Here is a 24439-nt window from a genome sequence, read left to right on the forward strand (position 1 = left end):
GCACATTCCTCAGTTGCAGGTTTGAGCCCTAGCCCGGTTGGGGCATGTGCAGGAGGCAACCAATCAATGTGTCTCTCACACTGATGTTTTTCTCTCTTTCTCTGTCTCCCCCCACTTCCACTCTCTCTAAAAAAAAAAAAAAAAAAAAAAAAATCAATGGAAAAAACATCCTTGGGTGAGGATTAACAACAACAACAAAAACATAAACCACCTCCCTGGCCTACCATCTACCAGAAAAAACCCATTTATTGCCCATATTACATTTAGTCCACACAATTTCTGAGACAATGCACAAAGCGCCAGCCACACAACTCCCACCAGTATAAATACGCAGAGTACAAAGAATGTCCTGTCAGCAGGGCCCAGGGCACACCCCACAGCAAAGGGAAATGACGATTTGAGTCATAGGATCAGGAGTGAAACCAAATTTGGGACTTGGCGGCAGTGTGATGCTCTTCCCTTCCCTTCCACACCATCTATTCTCCTCTGCCCAAACACTGCCCATCACATAGTCTCTAAACAGGCCATGTACTATGGATGTCCAAACAGCTCTATACTGAGATGTCAGAAACCACTAGAGATACAACAAAGTGCTACTTGGGAGTCTCATCTGGAATCACAGTGGTAGCATATGTGTAAACTCACATTTTTTTCTTAAGAAAAGAAATGGAAAAAAATCAATTAGAATGTTTTGCCTTACCACACGGAATGTTTGAAATCCAGGTGTCAAAACATCAAATGTGGAGTAGCCACTGATTTTTTAAAAGCTTGAGATATTGAGCCTGACAACTGAGAAATTAAGGAGCAACTCATTTTTACACACAACGGTAACAAAGTAGCCAAAAGTGTGGCTGACTGAGCACCTGAGTGTCAGACCTCCAACAGCTTGGAGCCCCAGCTTTTCAAAAGGCATACATTCTGCTCTAGAGTATCAAGAGCCAGACGTGTGTCTGGGTGTTCTCTTTAGTTCCCCCAGAAGGAGTGCGGGAAGTACATGCCATTAGCCATGGACTCCACTGTTCTGTGACAGCTTTCAGAAGGCTATCCTTCCAGGGGACCACACAGCAGTTCCCATATCTGAAAATACATCACCACTGCTCACTAATGTTAACCAGGAAGTCATTTACCCAAAACCAAAGCAAACAAAGCACCATGCTGAAGACCACTGGGCAACAGCAGCAGCAGCAGGTGAAAAGCTCAGCCAAAGCACTTTCAGCTCAGCTGACCTGCTTCAAGGTGAACTGAAGTTGCAGATCACCAGTTCCGGCTCTAATCTGACGCCCGCCCCCAGATCACGCTGTGGCTACCAAGTAATCCTACCCAAACTGACCTTTCAGGGCTCAGGGAAGTGACTTTTTTTTATTATATGGCACAGTTTGGCACAGTTATGTCTTTAGTCTTTGGGGTACTTTTATACTGTCCAAGAGTAGTATATCTTGTTTTTTTTTCCTTTTTTCTTTAAAAACAGATGGCCAAACCAGGACATATACTAAAAAAAAAAAAGGGAAGGTTACTTACCTGAGCCCTAACATTCCAGCTACCATGGAATCCTGTTGGAGCTGGTCTACAGAAGCAAGATGTATTCTGGGGAGTCACATGTCACATCAAAGCAGGAACTGGTGAGTCTGTATTTTTATGGAGCCTAAAACAAAGAAAATTGTAAGTTGAAAGCCCCCATTGTGCTGCACGACCTTTTTCCCAGGGCTATTTGGGACATTTTGAAGATAAACATATAGACAAAGTACTATGCTATTTCCCGGCTTACCTAGCTAGAAACAAAGGATAAACTGCAAATTACTGGCACATAACACACAGTGCTAAAATAAAGAAAAGATTCATGCATGTTAGAATCAACACTATCACAGGTCTTGTCACCTCTGAAGCACACTTAGACACTATAAAGCATATCGTTAGTGGTGATCTCTGGTAAGTATTTCTTGTACCATATCATACAGAAATACTCAGGGATAGAATGCATGTTCAAGAGAACATGCAACATTAATATCTCATCCCCAAAAGAACACATAAAATCCAGAGGCAAAGTCTCTCTTCTTTTTCAAGCTGAAGCTACAACAAGCTGCTGTAACGTCACATAAAGGGGCTTTAACCCTAAGAGAAAAAAGCAGTACCAACAGAAACCATGTATCCTGGGAGATTCAAAGCCATCCTCCAAAATACACAAGTCTGACTCAGAGCAATCACTTCTTAAAAGCCTCTCAGATCAGTAAATTGTAATGTTCGAACGTTCAACAAACTGAGTTATTAGTTTGACAGTTTTTCTTTTGCTTTTGAACACATGTTCAAAAAAGGACTTTTGTCATCAAACTTTTCATCATTAAGATAACTATCGTTCCCTGTTAAAACCTAAACTGGCCCATATTAGCTAATCTCTGATACCTCGCTGGCCCAAAAGTAGCATTTTCTTCTTTAGACTAAAAAAGCCTAGCATGTACAACTTAGAGACTATTCAAATAACGCAGAGGAAGGGCAACACCAACCAAGTCTTTTACCTATGGCTGGTCTGTAACTACCAGGACGGTACCTAAAATTATCTATTGAGGTGCAGTGAGGCCTTACAATTCCCTTAAGCAGTCGAGTCATAGAATGCTCTGAAATCCCCAAAGTCAAGGTAACAGTATTACTAGTTAGCTATATAATAAAAATCAAACTGGTATCTTGGCTGGGAGGCCCTGGAAAAGCCACAACTTCTCACAGCCACAAATGTTTTTTACTTATAAACTGAGGGAGCTGGACTAAGGTCCCTTCTAGCTCTGAAAGTTTAAGATCTTTAATTAATCCAAGATTTCATGGGGGAAATAAAAGAGCCAGCAAATGAGAGAAGTTAGGTGAAAACCCAATAAATCAGTGATTTGCAGGTCCATATATATAACACCCCCAGCTCTTAGGCAAGAAGACAAGTGACCGCTTCCTCAGGCTTGCTCCTGAGAGTCCAGACTTCTGCAGTAACAGCAAAACAGCTATAGTGAGAATACATCCATATGCCAGCAGACCCAACACAAACGTGCCTTGAAAAAGCTATAAAGGCCAAGGCTTCATTCTCTAACAGAATGGCCACTTCACCCTTTGAGTGGGGATGCCCTACCCATCCCCAAATTCTCATTTCCACTCAGGTCCCCTACACACCATCAGAGTGGTGGAACCAAGTTTTTAAGCAATGGCATGCAAATCAAGTTTTCATAGGTAAAGGTTTCTTGCAAGAAAAAGGCAGAAGAGAACAAGCAAAGGCAGAGGAGCCCAACCTTCGTGTAAGTGAACCCAAATAAGAGGAACGCATTTATATCTGTCCTATCCAAAACAAGGTAGAAGCACAGTGGTGACAATGGCAGTTTGCCTGAACAGGGCTGGTACAGAAGCATTGAGGACAAGGTCCTTCTGTTGAAGTGGCAATAATGCTCTACCCAAGAAAAAATGTTGTGTCCCTCGGCCACAGGAGACTGGTCTCATGTCGCCATAACAGAGGGCAGTGAATACAAGCAAGTGTTCTGCCTAAGTGTCTGGAACTCGTCCTCAGTCTAGGACTGTTCTTTACCCCTGTGCATTTAAAACACTAGTTACTACAAACATCAAACTAAAACATCAAACATTTTCTGTGATTCTCCCCTCCTCACAGATACTCAGGCAGCCTGCCAACAAACTGCTCTTAGCCAATTAAAAGATTTCCACTGATATTCACCTTTATAAAAGATTACTGGTTCCAGGACACATCATTTATCATGCAAATAGTTCCAGGCAGGTACATTAGTGGTGGAAACTGGCCTTGAGACAGGAACTAACAATTTTACCCCTGCTCTTTATTGTAAGTTAAAGAAGCGAGATTCTCATTCCGTATCTATGTGGGAGAAGGAGTATTTGGGTGGGGGAAACATCATACTGCAGTCATCTAGCTAGTTTTTTGTCAAACTCCACAGCTTGCTTCCCCATCCCACTAGATTCAGCCTGGCAGGCAAGGCAAACAATGACTCTGGCTGGGAATTGCAAATAGAATGCAAAAACTGTATTCTAACCCCACCAATACACAGAACAGCACAAAAGTCGGAGCAGGGTTTGACTGCATCATGCTCTGTCAGGTGAAACAAAGTACTCTAGGTTTAAAGCATTCCAGGCAAATTTGTAACAACAAGAAATAGGACAGTGTGATAAGCCAGTATGAGCAAGAAAGCCTTAGGTTTCTTCAAGCTGTCAGGACATGCTGACTTCAGATGCCACCAGGAATTTTGCAGAGAAACTATATTCTGGAAGCTGCCTGTGCTGTTTAAGGGCTGGGGTATAACAAACAGCTAGCTGGAGGGCATCTGAGGAAGCAAACACATTGCCAACAATGGCAAAACAAAGCAGAGCCCCTGTCCTGTCACATCTCAAGTTCAGAAGTGCATACCTTCGAATCTTTGTCAAGTGAGGCTTGTGTGTCTGTGTGTGTGGACAGGATGTACCTCAGTGATCAGCCACCTAGCTGACGTGCCACAAATGGGTGCTCTGTGGCGACTTACTTAAGCAACTGTACTTCTACTAGATTGATTGTGCCCTTTAAGGTTCTGACAAGTGTAAGTAAGAAAATAAAAAGAAGTGTTTCCTAGGCTTCCTGACTGGGATTTGAAGTAGAAGTCTGAAAAAAAGCCCATTTCTCTGAATTCCGAGGGAAATTCCCAAAAGACCTAAAAATCCAGACCCTGTATTTTTTATAAGGATCCAGCATATTTCAAAAGACCCAAGAGGTCAGCTCAATTTTGTTATTAACTGCAATCACTGAGATCCAGATGAAAATTCCAGCTACAAAACCCAATTTTCTCCTCTAGAGTAGTAACTGCCTATTAACAGCGAATTTAACAGCGAATTTTACTACCAAGATCAGAACATGCTTCATTTTTCTAATATAACCAAAATGCCTACAACTTGTGAGTCCTACAAAGTCTAAGCCACTTAGCATCACACACGGTTGGTTTGGCTTCAAGATCACCAACCACCCCCTGAATTTGACCCTATCACCTCACAATTTAGGATACTGATCCCACACAGCAGACACAACATGTGAATGGCTCTGCAAAGCCCATTCCTGTTCCTGGAAAAATGATCAGAAGCACACATCTGCCTGACCATGAGTCAGGAATATCAATTTTGTGGTGGAGCCCATTTCTGCTGTGACCAATCCACACCCAACACACAGAGCGTTCCCCTCTCGGGTCCATACTTAGCAATGTCATAAACGGTCTCCTCTGTGAGAGCACTCTTTTTAGACTTCACAATGACCTTAAGTCTTCAGTGCAAAACCACAGACACATTGCCACCCCACGTAAAAGTCACCTGAGTTTCAGTTTGGGTGATTCAGTCATAACCAAACTAACTAAAAAGAAAATAAACTTTCAGGGACAAGTGACAGAAACCACAGCGATGCGATGAACTTGCCCCATCTGGTACTGGTGATCTTCGTGCTCCAGGACTATGGGAGCCCGTTACATACTATGTCCCACTCCACTTATGTAACTGGAAGATCGCCGGCGAAGGGGGGGAGGATGGGAGGGCGCTCATATTCTGGGGCCAGAGCACCTCCAAAGACCCCGGGGGCGCGTTTCCACTGAAGAGCCTCAGGTGCTGTCGGACACACAATCCTGATGGGAACTAGAACAACCTCTTTAGGATGAGTTGTGGGACCAGGGGTACAATATCTAGTCCCTTTTGTGGGTGGACAATAATTCCCACCTACTTGTTCCTGCTAGACAGGAAAGGAGATGGTGGACGACTTGCTCACAATGGGGGGCAGAAATTCATGAAATGGGCGAGAAGGAGGGGGAGGAAAAGCCTGGAGATGGGGGTGAGAGCGCAAGAGCCCTTGTGGCGCACTCTCCCGACAGGAGGCGGACTGCGCACGCGCGCCGATGGGGGTGCCGAGTAACGGGAGAGGGGGCGCGCGAGGAAGGGAGAGGGGAGAGCGCGATCCAGGGAGAGGCCGGGGCCGCGGGCGCGCGACGGCGCCGCGAGCCCGAAGCCCCTAGAAGGGCACGACGCGCGCGCAGCCCGGACAAGTGAAGCCCCGGCGAAAGAGGCGCCCGCGGGCCTGGGGGCCAGGATGCGCGCCGAAGGCGGGAGGAAGCGGGGCGCCAGGCGAAGGCGGCCCTCCGAGGCCGTGTAGAGAACTGGCACCCGCAAGTGTGGGTGACGGGCCGGGGGGAGCCGTCACCGGCGGCGGGGGGGGGGTAGAGAGGAGGGACGCCATCCGCCAGCCGTGTCGCCGACCCCGCGGGCCCCTCCCGCGCCACGTCCCGCCCCTACCCCCCGCCCCTCGGCAAGGGTCCCCGCCCGCGGCTGCGGCGGTCCCACTCACAGTCTCTCCTCCTCGCCTCCTCCTCCTCCTCCGCTTGGCGCGGCAGCAGCGGTGGCGGCCATTTTCCGCACGGCTTTTACCACAGCCCTCTCTCCGATAGGAGGGAGCGCGCGCCTCCGACGCCGGGACCCCGCACGGCGGACGTCGCGCCCCGCCCTCCCAGCCGGCAGGCGCGCAGCTGCACCTGCGCGCTCGCGTCCCGCCCACGGTGCCGCAGCGAGCCCGCCAGCAATTGGGTGCGATAGCCGGGGTAGGGCGGGGCCTCGGAGGCCGAGCAGCCAATTGGCGGGGGTTTGTGTCTATTTTGGCCAGGGAAAAGGGGGCGGGTACCCTGTCCCGCTGCCGATTGGCTGCCGTTGGCCGTCATTTGGGGAAAAGAGGAGGCTTCGGCTTGAAGGGGCTGGTTTAGTGGGCGGTATTTGAATATTAAGGATTAATGGGCCCTTGCGGATGCTGGGCAAGTGAGGGCCTAGGCTCCAGACTCCTGGTTGCGCGGCCTTCCTCGGCTGTTGACGTGCTGTCCACAAATGCTCCAAGTACGCTGCAATAAGTGTTCCTCTGCACCCACGTTTTCTCAGTACCACCACCTTCAATAGAAGCAGCAAAGTTGCCTGCTCTGGACCCTGACGTTGTTCCAGCCGAGGGACCTTGATTTAATAGGCCCATTGCTACTTTGATCTGAGCTTGCCATGAGTCACACTTTCATAGAGGCAGGGAATAAACTGACAGCAAATCACAGCCTTGGCCTTGGTGAAACTCTCGTGGGGGAAGAGGGTACATGCCAAAGCTGCATGAGACCTGTCATTGTTGGATCAGATGGTTTGGTGGAGCTGTGAAGAAGGGACAGTGAAAGCACAAAGGAACAGCACTAAACTCTGCCTGGAGGGGAGAGGGAAGACTTCCTAGAAGAGGTCTAAGAGATTTGGGAGCTAAGATCCAGCAATTCTGTTTTGGAAAAATACTTGAGTATGAGAAAAGTTTTAGCCAATGGGGTGTTCAGGACAAGACTGCTTGTCAAGGCCACCTTACTCTGATTCCAGCCATTATCCAATTCATCCAATGCTCTTTATGCTAGTTCTATGATTAATAAGGAACCTTCTGATTCTGATTTAGCTACAACCCATTCATTTATTAAACAGCTGCTATGTGCCAGGCACTGTTCCAGGCTCTGGATGCACAGTACTGAACAAGACAGGAAACTAACATTATGTGGAAGATTCATACTAAACATACAAATAAGTGTATAATATAATGTTACATAGTGCTAAGGGCTTTGACATAGATAAAACAAGGGTGAAGGGGATGCTATTTAGATATCCACAGGTTTTTGTCCTCATTTTAGTCCCCCATATGAATATCTGGGGAGAGAACATTTCAGGCAAGTTCAACAGTCCTGAGGAAAGACTATGCCTGACATGCTGGGGACTAACAAGGAAGCTTATGTGGCTAGAGAGGGGTGGGGTGTGCAGTTGGAGAGGAAGCTGGAGCCACCATGGGAACTGGGAGCTTATTCTGAGATGAGAAACCCTTGGAGAATTTTGAACTGAGAACTGACATCATAAGATCTATGTTGTAAGTGCAGTGTGGAAAACTATCCATGCTAGGACAGAACTGAGCAAGAGCCCAATCAGGAGACTCTGACATGGTCTAGGAAAGGTGATAGTGGCTTTAACTAGGGTGATAGTAGTGAAGGTTCTGAGAAGTTGTGAGATTCAAGCTATATGTTCAAAATCAAGCAGAAAGGATTGGCTGTAGGGTATAAAGAAAGAGAAGAAACAGGATAGTTCCTGAGTTTTGGGCCTGAACAACTGAGTAAAGGGATGCCTTTCACCATGATTGGGAAAACTGTAGGGAAAGCACATTTTTGGAGGTACAGATCAAGAATTTTGTTTTGGCCATGTTAAGCTTGGGATACCTATTAAATGTGCAAGTGGAGATGTTGAGTAGGTGGTTGGGTCAACAAGCAGTCAACAAGTCAGCAAACTGAACATCCAAGTCAAGAAGCTATAAAAGAACAGCATAGTAAACCTAGAAAAAGTAGAAGAAAAATAGGATGAGCAGAAATTGATGGAGCAGAAACAAGTGACAGAGAGGATTGAGAACATCAAAAGCTGATTCTTTGAAAAGCTGAAAAACAAAAGCGAACCCTCAAAAGCTAGATATAAGGAGAGAAAAGACAAGTCAATTATATTAGAAATGAAAAGGAGACATAGCCTACAGATACACTAGATTATACAATAGATGATAGATAACACAGACACATTTTTAAAGGATATTATGAACAACTGTATGTCAGTAAATTGGAAAATATAAGCACAAGGAATAAATTCTTAGAAAAGCACAGCTTACCAGCTTACCAAAACTGACTCTAGAAACAGAAAACCTGGATAGGCCCTCTATAATCACAAAGAAATTGACTCTGTATTTTAAAAATTTACCCCACCAAAAGAAAATTCAGAGAGCTTTATGATGAGTTCTACCAGATCTTTAATGAGTGGGTAATTCCAATCTTAGGCAGAAAAGAAATAAATCTCTCCAAACTTTTATGAGACTAAATAACTAACAAGGCAATGAAGGTATAACACAGGATATGGAAATAGGGGTAAAAATCCTAGACAAACTGAATCCAGCAGTATATAATGATATATCATAACCAAATTGAATTTTACCCTAAGAATGCAAGGATGGTTTAAAGATGTGTTTTTTTAATTGATTTCAGAGAGAGGAAGGGAGAGAGAGAAAGATAGATAGAAACATCAATGATGAGAGAGTCATTGATCGACTGCCTCCCACATGCCCCCTACTGGGGATCTGAGCCTGCAACCGGGGCCCATTCCCTGACCAGGAATAGAACCATGACCTCCTGGTCTATAGGTCAACGCTCAACCACTGAGCCACTCGGCTGGGCAAGAATGATTTAAAAGTAGAAAGTCAACCTTAAGAGATTTAAGGGTAACAAATTACATGATTATTCCAATAGATGCAGAAAAAATATTTGATAAAATTCAACACCTACTTATGATTTTTTTAAAAACCCAGCAACTTAGAGAACTGAATAGAAGGGAACTTTCTTAATCTAATCAAAGGTATCTATAAAAGACTTAGAGCAAACATCATATTTAATGGCATTAAGTGGAAATAAAGCAAGAAACAGAACAAGATCTACAGTCCAATATCATTCATGTAAAATAAAGCACATGTGTGTTTTGCTCCCACTTTCTTTTAAACTTCATCCTTGGAGTTTCACGGTGAGGAGAAAAGCCCATTAATCCCAAGTCGATTCCCTGGTTGTTAGGATGCAGACATGGAAATCCAGCTAGTAATGAAAAGCTGGAAAAAGTAATGAGGGGAAAAAAGATTCAACTCAAACTAGCTACAAAAATTATAAAACAGTGGGAATAAATTTAATAAGAAAAGCTAAAGATCTCTATTAAAAAACTATAAAACTTTACTGAAAACAAAAGAAGAGCTGAGCCCGGCCGGGCGTGGCTCAGCGGTTGAGCATCAACCTAGGATCCAGGTGATCAAGGTTTGATTCCCAGTCAGGGCACATGCCCGGGTTGTGGGCTCGATCAATGACTCTCTCATCATTGATGTTTCTGTCTCTCTCTCTCCCTCTCCTTTCCTCTCTCTGAAATCAATAAAGATATATTAAAAAAAAAAAAAGAAGAGCTGAAAAAAAGAGAGAGAAACTACCAAGGGAAAAGTCAACATAATAAAGATGTCAATTCTTCATAAATTAATCTGGAAATTCTTTGCCTGAGTCAAAATCCAGGAGTTTTTATAGACTGTAACAAGTTAATGCTAGATCGGGAAGAGTAAGTGTACAAGACTAGAAGTTAAGACATTTAAAAAATATATATATTTTTATTGATTTCAGAGAGAGGATGGGAGAGGGAGAGATAGAAACATCAATGATGAGAGTCATTGATCGGCTGCCTCCTGCCCGCTCCCTGCGGGGGATCGAACCCACAACCCGGGAATGTGCCCTGACCAGGAATCAAACTGCGATCTCCTGGATCATAGGTCAATGCTCAACTGCTGAGCCACACTGGCCAGGCAAAGATATACATTTTTTAGAAGAGCAAATCCAATATGACAATGTAAAATGAGAAGGCTAAAACAGATGGCCCAAGTTTTTAGAACATCCCCAATGATACCACACACAAGAAAAAACACACATTTATTTCAAACACTATGGAACATTTCCTAAAATTGATTATGAATTATGACCCTCAAAAACAGTCTCAGGTTCTACCTGGAGCCTGGCCTTGAGACCTGGCCTGGAATCGAGCCCTTGGGATAAGCAGCTTCAAACCTTTACCAGCGTGGTTGAGGTGGTTTTGGTATTTAAAGCTGGCCAGGGCCATAGGGCTACCAACAGAGATCCATTGAAATCCACCCTGTCAGGAAGTGACCAACAAACATTGATATTACATCTGTCTCAATATAACATTATTAAGTGCATGATACGATTTTCTGGCGGGATGTGAAGAAGACTGGGTTTGTCTGTCTTTGGCACCACGCTGATCATGCTGCTTTCCCTGGCAGCTTTCAGTGTCATCAGTGTGGTTTCTTACCTCATCTTGGATCTTCTCTCTGTCACCGTCAGCTTCAGGGTATATAAGTCTGTCATCCAAGCTGTACAGAAGTCAGAAGAAGGCCATCTATTCACAACCTACCAGAATGTAGATATTACTCTGTCCTCAGAAGCTTTCCATAATTGCGTGAATGCTGCTATGGTGCACATCAGCAGGGCCCTGAAACTCATTATCCTGTCTTTCTGGTAGAAGATTTCATTGACTTCTTGAAGCTGGCTGTCTTCATGTGACTGAAATGTTGGTGCCATTTTCAATGAATTCACCCTTCCGATTCATGCTGAACTGCTCATTTCAGTGTTCCCATTGTCTATGAGATGTACAAGACCCAGACTGATCACTAATGTTGGCATCGCCCATGATCAGTTCAAGTCAACTGTTGAAAAAATCCAAGCAAACCTACCTGGAATTGCAAAGAAAAAGGCAGAATAAGTGCATGGAAACCAGAAATGCCACAGTTACTAAAATATCATTTAATAGTTATAATGTTGTTACTTGTACTATGAAGGAACTTGCTCAGTGTCAGCTTGAGCCTGCATTCCAAGCTTTTTTTTTTAAAAAAAATTGGTGTTTCCCCTCCTTTCCCTTTACCTGCAGTATGAAGCGTAAGAATTGTTGGACTAAAAAAACCCCTGATATCTTAGAACCCAAAAGAATAAAGACAGAATTAGTTTAATAGTATAAATCAATACCTTAACGGTGGTGGAGATTTTTATGTATATCTTGAAAGAGGAAAGAATGAAGGTAAAGGAGAAAATGAAAGATAAAACACATCCCTTGGGTTTTTCTATTTAATTTTCAAGGACTAGTCTTACATACCTTCCCATCATAATTTTACCCTTATTTAAAAATTTTTAATTGATTTTAGAGAGAGTGGAAGGGAGAGGGAGAGAGAGGGAGAGTGGAAGGGAGAGGAAGAGAGAGAGAAACACCAATGTGAGAGAGACACATGGATCGGTTGCCTCCCATACATGCCCCGACGAGGGATCAAACCCAAAACCTGGGTTTGTGCCCTGACAGGGAATTGAACTTGTGACCCTTTGGAGCACGGGACGATGCTCCAACCAACTAAGCCACACTGGCCAAGGCTGCCCATATTTTTAAGTTAAGAAAAAATGGTTAAGCCCGGCCGGGCGTGGCTCAGCGGTTGAGCATCGGTCTAGGATCCAGGCGATTGGGGTTCGATTCCAGGTCAGGGCACATGCCCTGGTTGCCGGCTTGATCCCAAGTCGGGGGCGTGCAGGAGGCAGCCGATCAATGAATCTCATCATTGATGTTTCTATCTCTCTCTCTCCCTCTCCTTTCCTCTCTCTGAAATCAATAAAGATATATTTAAAAAAAAAAAAAAAAGAAAGAAAGAATGGTTAAATAAGCATAAACTCATGGACACAGACAATAATGTAGTGAAGGCCTGGGGGGAGGGATGCAGGGGGGAGGAGATCAATGGGGGGGAAAAGAGGACATTTGTAATACTTTCAACAGTAAATATAATTTTTTAAAAAAAATATATCTTTATTGATTTCAGAGAGAGGAAAGGAGAGGGAGAGAGAGGGATAGAAACATCAACGACGAGAGAGTCATTGATCGGCTGCAGCCCGCAACCTGGGCATGTGCCCTGACCGGGAATCGAACCCTGATCGCCTGGATCCTAGGTCAAGGCTCAACCGCTGAGCCACGCCCGGCCGGGCAGTAAATATAAATTAAAAAAAAAATAATAATGGTTAAGCCCTAACCGGTTTGGCTCAGTGGTTAAAGCATCGGCCCATAGACTGAAGGGTCCCGGGTTCGACTCTGGCCAAGGGCATGTACCTCCTTTGCAGGCTTTATCCCCGTCCCCGGTTGGGGCACATGTAGGAAGCAACCAATCGATGTGTCTCTTACACATCGATGTTTCTCTCTCTCTCTCTCGCCCCCTCCCTCCCTTCCGCTCTCTCTGAAAAGCAAGGAAAAAATATCCTCGGGTGAGGATTAAAAAAAAAAAAAAAAGACAGAAATAGTGGTTGACTTATGAAGAAATTATCTGGGTACAAGAGTGAGATTCCTTACCATGGATTTGTGTTGTTCTGCAGCCCTTGATCCCATCTTCCTGCCCTACAATGTGAGTAACTACTCCTCATATTCATCTTTTTTGCTTATAGATATATCTCTCAACTCTATAAATAACTTATAGGTGATAGAAATAACTCCTGGTTCCCAGAATGCCATCTGACAGCCAAGAATGGAAACAGAAGGTGAGACTAGAGAAGAAGTTAACAGGAGCACTGCTGTGACCACTGCTCCCTCTACCACTCATCCTAAGGAAAGGAAAGGCTCTGCCATTTGGGAAGGTGGTGTCTGTGTCATTTTGGACACCAGTTCTGAGCTTTAGTTTGAGAACTCATTCCTGAATGTTTTTTCCTCCCTCTTCCCTACTGTCCTCATCTCAAGTTTAATAAATATGGTTGTACTTACTATGAAATAAATGTCTGTAACTGTTATACACTGATGTAAACTTGTTAGAGAAAAAAATTAATCTGCATGTAGGCTCAAAAGAAACCAAAAACAATCTCAGTATTCTCCAGAATGTAGAAATTCTGCAGTTCAGTCTCCGGCAACAATACGATGAAATTAAAACTTAGGAACAAAAGAATGGGCAAAAATAAAACAAAGCAAACAAAAACACCACTCTCCATTTGGAAGTTTTAAAACAGACTTCAAAATAACTTTTTGGTTAAAGAGGAAACAAAAACTTAAATTATAAACACTTCATTAATGACTGACAATGAGAGCCGTACATATTAAAACCTATGCTATGTGGCCAAAGAAGTCATCTAGGAAAAGTAATAGCCTTAAATACATTTATTAGAAATAAGAAGATAGATGAAAAATGAATTGATTCTGATATGCTTACACACAAACATAGAAAAAGGGTTTTCCTTCTTTACCCTTAGAAGCTCACTACAAGAAAAGTATTGAGGAAAAGAAAGGAATAAACCCATCAAAGTGAAGAGAATGTGGCAAGAATGGGAGGTTATCCTTAATGGACAGATTTCAGCACTGTTTTTGGAAAACAGATGGGAATTACTTGAACAAAATAGGCAGGAAAAATCCAGCCTAGAATATTTGACAAGGGAGCTACAGAGAAGGTGGGAGCCAGTTTGCCAGATACAACACCAGAGAGTAAGCTCAGAATCAGCAGGCATATGGTGGAAGGAAATAGAATTAAATGGGACTGAACACTTGGGGATTGATCGAAGGCCCCAATGCAGAATGACTGCACCAGTTGGAACCTCCTCTCCTCCAACAGACAGCTGAGCTGGCAGCTGGTGCAGGCCTGCAATGAAAATACCTGACAATTCTCTAAAGAAATTGAATGAAATGTCTGTAGAGGGCTAGGGCTTCCAGCATGGATGTTGGCAACCCCTGAACAATTTTCTCCTCATTCTAGCATTCGTGGAATGTAGACTCTGTTCCTCAGCTCTCTGCCCTACAAAGAAAAGTTAAAGCAGGAAAATGGACCTATTTGCCCTAAAGCAGATTAAATCCATAATAGTTCCCAGTCCTTTATTAAATATAAAACAACCACTAAGTATCACCAGAAATTTGAATAAGGCCCTCAACATTAAAAATAGTCAATTATATTGCCCTAGCCAGTTCAGCTCAGTGGTTAGAACATCGGCCCACGGACTGAAGGGTCCCGGGTTTGATTCAGGTCAAGGGCATGTGCCTCTGCTGCAGGCTCGATCCCCGGCCCTGGTCCAGATGAGTGCAGGAGGCAGCCAATCGATGTGTCTCTCTCACATCAATGTCTCTCTCTCTCTCTCCTTTTTTTTTTTTTTTTTTTTTTTTAACATATCTTTATTGATTTCAGAGAGAGGAAAAGAAGGGGAGAGAGAGAGACAGAAACATCAATGATGAGAGAGTCATTGATCGGCTGCCTAGCCCGCAACCCAGACATGTGCCCTGACAGGGAATCAAACCCCGATCTCCTGGATCCTAGGTTGATGCTCAACAACTGAGCCATGTCTGGCCGGTCTCTCCCTCTCTCTCCCTTCCACTCTCTCTGAAGAGCAATGGGGGGAAAATATTTTCAGATGAGGATTAAAAAAAATGTCAAGTATAACCTATAGGGGGAAAATGAACTAGGAGAAATCCCAGAAAATGCAGGGAACATATGGGAAAGCAAATTTTAATTTAATTAGCTTATTCAGAGAACTAAGAAATAATATTGCATCCACAAGACAAGAACAGAATATTATGTAAAAAGAGTGGAGAACAAGAAAGAATTATTGGAAATTAAATGTGACTATTGAAGTTCAAATTTCCATAGAAATATTGAAAGATAAAACTGAAGAAGTCTCCTAGAAAACAGAACTAAACAATATAGACAAAAATATGAAAGAAAATATTAGGACTTTAAAGAGTGATCTAGGAAATCCAGAATGCAACTAAGAAGAGTTTTTGAGAAATAAAACCCAGAAAAGTGAATAGGAATCAGAATAAATAACATCAGACTTCATAACCACATTGGATGATAAAAGATAATACAACAACAATTTAAAAAAAGATAATACGACAATGCTTTCAAACTTCCAAGAGACAATGACTTTCAATTTAGAATTCTATACCAGCCAAAATTCTCATCAAGTGTGACAATGGAATAAAGATACTTTTAGATATACAAGAACTAAGAAATTTTACAACTCAAATATACTTTCTTAGGAAGCTACTTGAGGGTGTTCTCCAGCAAAATAAGGGTGTAAGCCAAGAAAAAAGAAGATATGGGATCCACAACACAGTGGATCTAATCCAGGAGAGTAATGACAGGAAATAACAAGAATGCCAACTGGGCAGAAGGCCTGATTGGCAATCAGTCCTGATTGGAGTAAGAGAAAGGCAGGATCTGAGAAAGAAGACTCCAAGAATTAAAAAAAAAAAAAAAAAAGTCTGCTCTAGCCAGTTTGGTTCAGTGGTTAGAGCATTGGCCGGCTGACTGAAAGGTCCTGGGTTCAATTCAGACCAAGGGCATGTACCTTGGTTGCAGACTCAATCCTCGGCCTGGTCCGAGAGTGAGCAGGAGGCAACCAGTCGACGTGTCTCTCTCAGATCGGTATTTCTCTCTGTCTCTGTCTCTCTCTGTCTTTCTCTGTCTCTCTCTCCCACTCTCTCTGAAAAGCAATGGAAAAAATATCCTAGGGTGAGGATTAAAAAAAAAGTCTGAGTGTATGTGAACTAAACATTAGATGGTGTGATTATGAGTTTGAAGAAAACTGAATATTATGGTAATTAGTACAAGAAAATAAGGGGAGAAATTAGAAACAGCAGAGGGAAAAGAACTGGACAAGAAAGTTATGATAAAAATAAGCAAAGTATAAAATATATTATAATTTTACCAACTGATGATGTGTAAGAAAAGAGAATCCATTGGATCTTGATGTTAAGAAAATTCTCCTTTTCAAACGGCCCAGAGATCATCAAATTAGCCTTATAAGAAGGAAATGTAATCCTAACACACCTCTTCTTGATCTTGCATTACAAAATATTTACATGAACATCATAATGTTAATTTTTGTCTTTGATTTTCAACTTTTAGAGTCAACCTATGCACAAAACATGGAGGGATAGGTTTTTGGAACATAACCCTCTTCCCCTTATATGTAGTAAAGGGTTAACTCAGCAGATCTGGGTGTTCCTGAGGGTGGTCTTGAGGACCCCTGATACACCATATTGGATATTCATACTATCTTTAGTTCTTTGTAAGTTTAAATAACACACTCAAACCTCTTGTTCCATTAACTTTCAATAGTAACATATCTTTGACAACTTGATATCAGCTACACTTTACTTTTATATTGTCAGAGTTATCATTTATATCCCATCCTGATAAAGATTAAAAGATAATCATCAAGGGAGAGGTGGGAGAGTGGAGAAAGGGGGAACAAAAGCATATTGGGGTTTGAAGGGGCCCAATAAGTAATATCCATTTTCTCCCTGAATGTCATGGAACTTGACAATATGATTCTAAGTTTCATCAGAGTAAAAATGCACAAGATGGGTTAAGAATATGTTGACTCAAGGGAAGACTTGCTTTACCAGACATCAAAAGAAACTCTGAAATGACATTGATGGAAATAGTGCAACTTTGATTTCAAAAGAGACAAATGATCAATGAAACTGAGTGGTCTTGAAGAGACCCAAACACAGTCGGGGTAGATCTCCCTTCTGCCTTGTCTGTAGAGCCCTGGTTATATTTTGGCTCCCATTGTTTTTTTGTGTGTGATTTAGGAAGAAATCCTGCTGTGGTGAACTGTGATGACTGGTGACATAGTTTTGACCAATGAGAAGTTCAGCCAAATCCTCCAAGGGCTTCTGGGAAGCCGCAGCCCTTCTATTCCTCCAAACTGGGTTGGGTCTGAAGGTGACATTTGAAAATAGTGGCAGTAGCTCAATCAGGCATCAGGGCTCTCTTTATGAGAACTCTCTCTGTGGTTAAGGGTTCCCCTGCCATAACTACTTTTTCTGTTGATCACAAGTTGCTTGTGATCCCCCGGGGCGTGTGCATGTGTGCTTAAGGCCACTTCTATGAGGTCTTGGGAGATTAGAGACTTCATCAGTATTCATTGTTATTTCCCAGATTGGGGTTTTAATTTTGTGTTATTTTTTCCTTTTCTTAGGTTGGCTACTGTTTTGTCTTCTTGTCTTGTTTTGGGGTTCTCAAAGAATGAGTTTCAGGATTGACTTAGTTCTCTGGTTTCTCTGTGTTCCAACTAGTTGCTTTCTGTTCTCATTGTTCCTGTTTTCTAGATGTTCTGAAATTTTCTTTGACTTTTTCTTACCAAATATTAAAAAAATTTTTTTAATCTACACTGGATTTTTTCCATTGCTCTTCAGAGAGAGTGGAAGGGGGGGAGAGAGAGAGAGAGAGAGAGAGAGAGGGATGTGAGAGAGAGACATCGATTGGTTGCTTCCTGCTCACGCACCAACTGGGGCTAGGGAGTGAGCCTGCAACTGAGGTACATGCCCTTGGCTTGAATCGAACCCAGGATCCTTCAGTCTATGGGCCAATGCTCTAACCACTGAGCCAAATCAAAGATTTTTTTAAAGGAAGTTCTAAATTTTAAAGCTAGGCTTTTGCTTTCTTCTCTTTTCCATTTTTGTTGTTAATATTTTAATCCAAGAATGCATTCTGTATTATTTTCTTTTCTATTTTTTGAAATTTCTTGAGGACCCTTTCCAGGTTAATATATGGTCAGTGGTTCATTCAACACTGGCCTCTGCCATGGTGCCCAGTATGGGATGTTCCTTACTGTGTCCTCAAAATGACTCTTTTATCCATTAGAATCCTCCCAGGAAAACAGAAAACAGTTCAACTAAAGGCATTGAATGCCAGGAACAGGGCACCTAAGACCACTGGGAGGTTGATGGGGATAGTGAGACAGCTAAGAGATCATCAGCAGGAAGTTGCTGCCACCCCTAGGCTGGAGGGACACAGGGAGAAGACCTAGAATCATCGAGGGCCTCTCAGTGGGAGCTGCAGCTTCTGTCCCTGGGGAAGAGAGGAAGAGAAGCAATACCCTGGCTGTTCCTTCCTCCAACCTCTATCTCTTGTGCTTGCCTCTCACTGTCAATCCCAGCCTGAAACCAGCTGAGCCAGGAGCTTGGGAAAGGCAGGTAGCAAAGCCTCACTCTGCAGGGTGAGGGAAAGGTGAGGAATGGATCTGATGACAAACAGGCCTGGAGCAAGCCCATTGGTGAACTCTCTACTTAAAAGACTAGGAAATTAGTAGGCTCATCCTCCTTGCCACCTCCCCTCCTTCCCTGACCTCTGCTCCTCTTTTAGTGGTTTTATTTAAACCTTTAAATAATATATTTAAAGCTTTATTACTTGATTGATCAACATCAGACAATACCTATTGATAAGACCAATTTTTATTCAAAGATAAGAAAATCATCCCACTTGAACTTTCACCTTTTTTCCCTCTATCCCTGATTTCATTCTTTGAATTATTTCTGAATCCTCGCAGTTCTGGATATTTCCATTCCATTTTGGAAATGCTCCACAGATGCTTGGCTTTCTTACAGTTCTCAATGTTCATAGATTTAATGCTCACCGTCATTCTTCAGAACATTGTTGCATCTTGTGTCTGGGTTTACTAGACTTTGTCATCAAGTATTTTGGCATAGGTTTCAGGTTTCAGAATGTTTCCTTTCAGAGAATTACTCATTTCCAAAATGGGATGATTCCATTTGAACCAGTTACTGAAGACAACCCTCGGCCTACTTATACCCTATGGGCCTGCCACCCCAAGCTAAGGCTCACTGGTTTGTCCCTTAGATGTGCCAGTTAATTTGAACATCCTATGCACTGGCTGAACTCTTCAGAGACATATCTGCTCTCAGCAGTCTCCTTCCTAAATTCATGGAAAAAATAATGCTATTGTGTGCCAAAGGAGAATTAACAGAATATTAAATGGTAATCCAAAGTATCATTTTATGTCAATAAGGAGAGCACCTTACAATAAAGAAGTCACTATAATGAATCTTTATGAATTGAGCAGTATTTCATTGAAACACAGAAAGCACAATTTGCTAGAAATGTGTGAAGAAGAAATGGGCAGAGATTTAACAGTCTTATTCTTGGGCCAAAACAAAGAGGACACAAGTTGGTGTTTTGTATTCTTTTATGGGATGACCAGTCAGGTGCAGCCACCAGAGGAGACAGAGCACAGGCTCAGGAAAAGAAAGTTTATTACACTCATGGGTCCTAGAGACAGGAAGCACACCATGCAGGGCTACACAGGGAAGCTCCAGGGTGGTCAGGAGGTGAAGAACAAGGAGAAGATTTAGGCCAGAACCTTTACTGGAGTTTCCATGGGAAAGGCATGCATGACAGGGAGAACAGTCTAAGATTGGCTAGTTTAAATAGTCTCTGCAGGCTCTGGGCTATAGGAGTGTCTCTAGTGGCATGACACTTGGCAGTTTGATAATTAAGGCAGAAGAATATTGCCTTCTGGGTTGTGGGGGCCTGCTAGAGGAGGTATGGCACTGGACTGATCAGTTAGCATATCAAAGACATGCTCCTAGGCTGCCCCTTTGCTGTCTGTTATCTTGGAGAATTGGCTAGCCCTGGGAAGGACAATTTCACCTCAGCCAGAAAAGTATTTTTAGGATGTCAAACATCATAATATACAGAAAACATAAAAATATTTACAATACAGTTGGCTAAAACTATAATCTATGACATTGGTTTTCTAACTATCAAACTGTGTACACTACAGAGAATACATGTTTTTTAGTTCCAATGAGAAATTTACAAAAAGTGATAATAGCCCAGTCGATGTAGCTCAGTGGATGAGCCTCGACCCATAAACCTAGAGATCATAGTTCAAGTCCTGGTCAGGGCACAAGCCTGAGTTGTGTGTTCCATTCCCCATAGCGGGTGTGAAAGAGGCAGACATGTTCTCTCTCATCCATGTTTCTGTCTCTCTAACCCCCTCCCTTACTCTGTCTCTCTAAAAAAAATCAATAAAAACATATTTTTAAAAAACTGATAATGGGAGGAAACAATATGGCGGCTTAGGTAACAGCTGCACCCGCTGCCTCCCACAACCACACCAAAATTACAACTAAAATACAGAACCACCATCACTCAGAACCTCCTGAAATCTGGCTGAACAGAAGCCCTACAACCAGGGAGCTGAAGAAGCACTGAGACCAGTAGGAGGGGTGCAGATGCAGGCAGATTGGGGCTGAATCCTGGAGACTTGGCCTCGGGCCCACACCCGGTGCCTCAGTTTAAACCCAGGAGGGAATCTCAGCTCTGGAGGTTTCCCAGAGGAGGGAGGGGTCCCAGCCCCACAGCAGGCCCCCAGCCCAGGGCTGGGAAGAGAAATCCCCACACCTTTGGGCTGTGAAACCAGCGGGGACTGTTTCTGAGGGTTGAGGAGGGTGCGGGAGCCCCAGGAGCTCCTCTTAAAAGGCCCCTGCCGGACTCACTCAGACCCACTCCCTCTGAGCCCCAGCGCCGGGCAGCAGCTTGAAAGAAACCTGGGACACTTGGGGAGGAACTAACCTGCCTGAAGTTGGGGCGAGCGCTATAGGGGCAGCTTTCTCCCAAGCAGAAGAGCTGGCAGAGGCCATTGCTCCTTTGGCGAGCCCTCCCCACACACAGCCAGAAGGCAGGCACCATATTTGAATCTCTACCACCTGACTCACACCTTTGGCCCCACCCCATGATTCCCGGAGGCCCCGCCCCGCCCCACCTGCAAGCTCATCCAGGCCATTTCCAGTGGCTTTTCTGTGCAAGTGGCCTCTCGAGCCTCATGCTTAGGACTTTCCTAAAATCTCACAAACAAGCAGCAGCGTACCCCATATGGCTTGATAAGTGGCCCCAGGCCTGGCACTAGCAGCAGCCTGCATTGGTTCATAGCTTGGCCTCTCCTGGACACCTCCAAGCCCAGCACAAGTAGCAGCAAACTACGGTTTGCTGTGTAGCTCATGCTGGGTGTCCCTGGGCAAGACGCTGGCAGAGGCTGACTTTGCACCTCCCGGGAGGCCCCAGAGACAGTGCACCCGGTGGTCAGACTCAACCACGCTGGATTACAACCCTACCACATCCACGAGTGACACAGTCAAGGGGCACACTTGGTGAACACCAAAGCCTCACTGAAGTAAATCCTGCTCCATAGGGGTGTCTCCAGCACAGCAGCTCTTTGGCTGTAGCTGCAGCTAGCTGGCCCTCACAGCCGACTGGCCTGGGGGGTCAATTCCTCCCAGTGATGCCAACAGCAACCAAGGCTCAACTACAACAGGACAGTACACACAGCCCACACAGGGGAGCACCTAGAAGGCCCAGCTCAGGTGACTGGGGAGGCTGAGCCACTGGACACTACAGGACACCTACTACACAAAGCCACTCTACAAATTACAGGAGACATAGCAACTCTACCTAATACACAGAAACAAACACCTGGAAGCAGCCAAAATGTAGAGGCAAAGAAACATGTCACAAAGGAAAGAACAGAAGAAATCTCTAGAAGAGAAACTAAATGAAATATATCCAAGCAAGCTAACAGATACAGAGTTCAGAATTTTGTTTATAAGGATGCTCAACCATATTAGTAAGAGTTTTATGAAAATAACTGAGAAAATTGATGACATGATAAAGTACCAATTTGAAATGAAGGCTACACGAACTGAAATGAAGAATAATTTACAGGGAATCAACAGTAGAGTAGAGGACGCTGAGAATCAAATCAGCAATTTGGAACATGAGGAAACAAAAAACACCAACTAGAAGAGCAAAAAGAAAAAATTCAGAAATATGAAGATAGTATAAGGAGCCTCTGGGACTACTTCAAGAGGCCCAACATTCATATTATTGGGGTGCCAGAAGGAAAAGAAAGAGAGCAAGAAATTGAAAACCTATTTGAAAAAATAATTACAGAAAACTTCCCCTGCCTGGGGAAAGAAATAGACTTACAAGTCCAGGAAGCACAGAGGGTCCCAAACAAGAGAACCCAAAGTGGCCCACAGGAAGACACATCATAATTAAAATGCCAAAGGTTAAAGACAAAGAGAGAATCTTAAAAGCAGCAAGAGAAAAGCAGTTCATTACCTACAAGGGAGCACCCATGCCACTGTCAGCTGATTTCTCAACAGAAATTTTGTAGGCCAGAAGAGAGTAGCAAGAAATATTCAAAGTGATGAAAAACATGGAACTACAACCAACATTGCTCTACCCAGCAAAGCTATCATCAGATAAAGAGCTTCTCAGACAAGGAAAAGCTAAAGGAGTTCATCACCACCAGACCAGCACTACAGGAAATGTTGAAGGGTCTTCTTTAAGAAGAAGCTAATGAACAAAAGAATCTGACGAACTAAATAGATCCAGAGACATTGACGCATGCAACAGACCATCATATTTCAGAGGAAAGAGGAAAGGAGGGTGGTGAGTGGGAAGAGATTAACCAAAGAAGTTATATGCATATAAGCATAACCCCTGGGTACAGTCAATAAAGGGGTGAAGGCCTGGGGAGGGGGTGGGAGCAAGGTGGAGGGGGTCAATTGGGGGGAAAAATGGGACACGTGTAATACTTTCAACAATAAAGATAAATTTAAAAAACACACACCTGCTAATGGCTCTTTGCTGCATCTACTGAGAGGTTAAAGACCATTCTCAGCAATCAGACTGTTGACATCCTGGAAAATGTTGACATCACTCTGAAGGGACGCACACTTACTGTGAAGGGCCCCAGAGGCACCCTGCGGAGGGATTTCAACCACATCAATGTAGAACTCAGTCTCCCTGGAAAGAAAAAGAAGAGGCTCCATGATGACAAATGGTGGGGAAATAGAAAGGAACTGGCCACGGTTTGCACTATCTGCAGTCATGTACAGAACATGATCAAGGATGTTACACGGGGCTTCCGTTACAAGATGAAGTCTGTGTACGCTCACTTCCCCATCAACGTCATTATTCAGGAGAATGGTTCTTGTTGAAATCAGAAATTTCTTGGGTGAAAAATACATCCACAGGGTTCAGATGAGAACAGATGTTGCTTGTTCAGTATCTCAAGCCGAGAAAGATGAGTTGATTCTTGAGGGAAACGACATTGATCTTGTATCCAATTCAGCTGCTTTGATTCAACAAGCCACAGTAGTTAAAACAAGTATATCGGAACATTTTGGGATGGTGCCTATGTTTCTGAAAAAGGAACAGTTCAGCAGGCTGACCAATAAGATCTAAGTTGTCCAGCTATAGAAACACGAAGATGCCAAATGATTTGTCACACTTTTTGTGATGTTTTAAAGATGCAATAAAAGCCTTGTTTTGATTTGGGTTTTTTTTTTTTTTTTTTTCCATAAACTGATAATTCTTTCCAACTATTTGGCAAGTAAACAGTTAAGTTTCTAGTAAAACAAAAACAACAACAACAAAAACTGATAATAGATTACACTGCAAAGGAAACTGGAATCAATCAATTGCTCAAGTGTCCCAGACTCAGAGAAGCCCTCCCTATTTACTGCACCTAAAATAACAGCTGGCACTGCTGCACTGTGCCACTGTACACTTTGACTCTGCCTCCCTTCAGGGTACCTCTCTCCAATGTTACAGATTCTAGGGGCGTGTTAGCTTTTGTCTCTTCCGCTGAAAGGTGAGCGCCATGAGGGCAGGGATATACCTTGTCCTCTGCTCTATCCAGTGCTTGAAAAGTGCTTGGCCTATTGTCAGCACTCAAATGTCAGTTGATTTAATGAATAAATTCCCAAACCACACTTGCACCTCTACTGCCTTTGTTATCAGTGTCAAGAAGGAAATAGTGTCTTTGTCAGATTTCTTCACTGTTATAGATCAAATCTAGAATGACAGGCAGTAGGACGGTTATAATTTTAAACAGGGTGACAGGTGGCCCAATTCATAGAAATGCACAAGAAAGATGAACATACAACCGCAGTGGTTCATAAGGAGAGGGTGACCTCAGCACTATAGAGTCCCCAGAGACTATAGCTTTTTACTATAGCT

At 43.4% G+C, this 24439-nt stretch overlaps 1 protein-coding gene and 2 pseudogenes across 6 annotated transcripts in view; 2 read left to right on the top strand and 1 right to left on the bottom strand.

Annotated features, from left to right (window-relative positions):
• MECP2 (methyl-CpG binding protein 2) overlaps window positions 1-6485 on the bottom strand; it is a 66461-nt gene extending 59976 nt beyond the window's left edge. Inside the window, exons 1-2 of one of the 4 annotated variants that reach the window (XM_081126579.1) lie at window positions 6338-6469; window positions 1519-1642 (exon numbers count right to left, since the gene is read on the bottom strand). In XM_081126579.1, coding sequence (XP_080982705.1) covers window positions 1519-1544 — 26 coding nt within the window. In that variant the 5' untranslated portion in view covers window positions 1545-1642; window positions 6338-6469. Of the gene's footprint in view, window positions 1-1518; window positions 1643-6337 lie in introns of all 4 variants that reach the window. The other 3 variants (XM_081126577.1, XM_081126578.1, XM_081126580.1) reach the window with 3 other exon arrangements.
• A 1788-nt stretch (window positions 6486-8273) lies between these two features.
• LOC308551007 (reticulon-3 pseudogene) lies at window positions 8274-11367 on the top strand (annotated as a pseudogene). Its single transcript has 2 exons — window positions 8274-8280; window positions 10801-11367. The product of its transcript is annotated as a reticulon-3 pseudogene (transcript).
• An 11688-nt stretch (window positions 11368-23055) lies between these two features.
• Window positions 23056-23750, top strand: LOC308551008 (large ribosomal subunit protein uL6 pseudogene; annotated as a pseudogene). Its single transcript has one exon. The product of its transcript is annotated as a large ribosomal subunit protein uL6 pseudogene (transcript).
• The last annotated feature ends 689 nt before the right edge of the window (window positions 23751-24439 follow it).

The sequence above is a fragment of the Miniopterus schreibersii genome, assembly GCF_964146895.1.
Source record: "Miniopterus schreibersii genome assembly, chromosome: X".
NCBI lineage: Eukaryota > Metazoa > Chordata > Mammalia > Chiroptera > Miniopteridae > Miniopterus > Miniopterus schreibersii.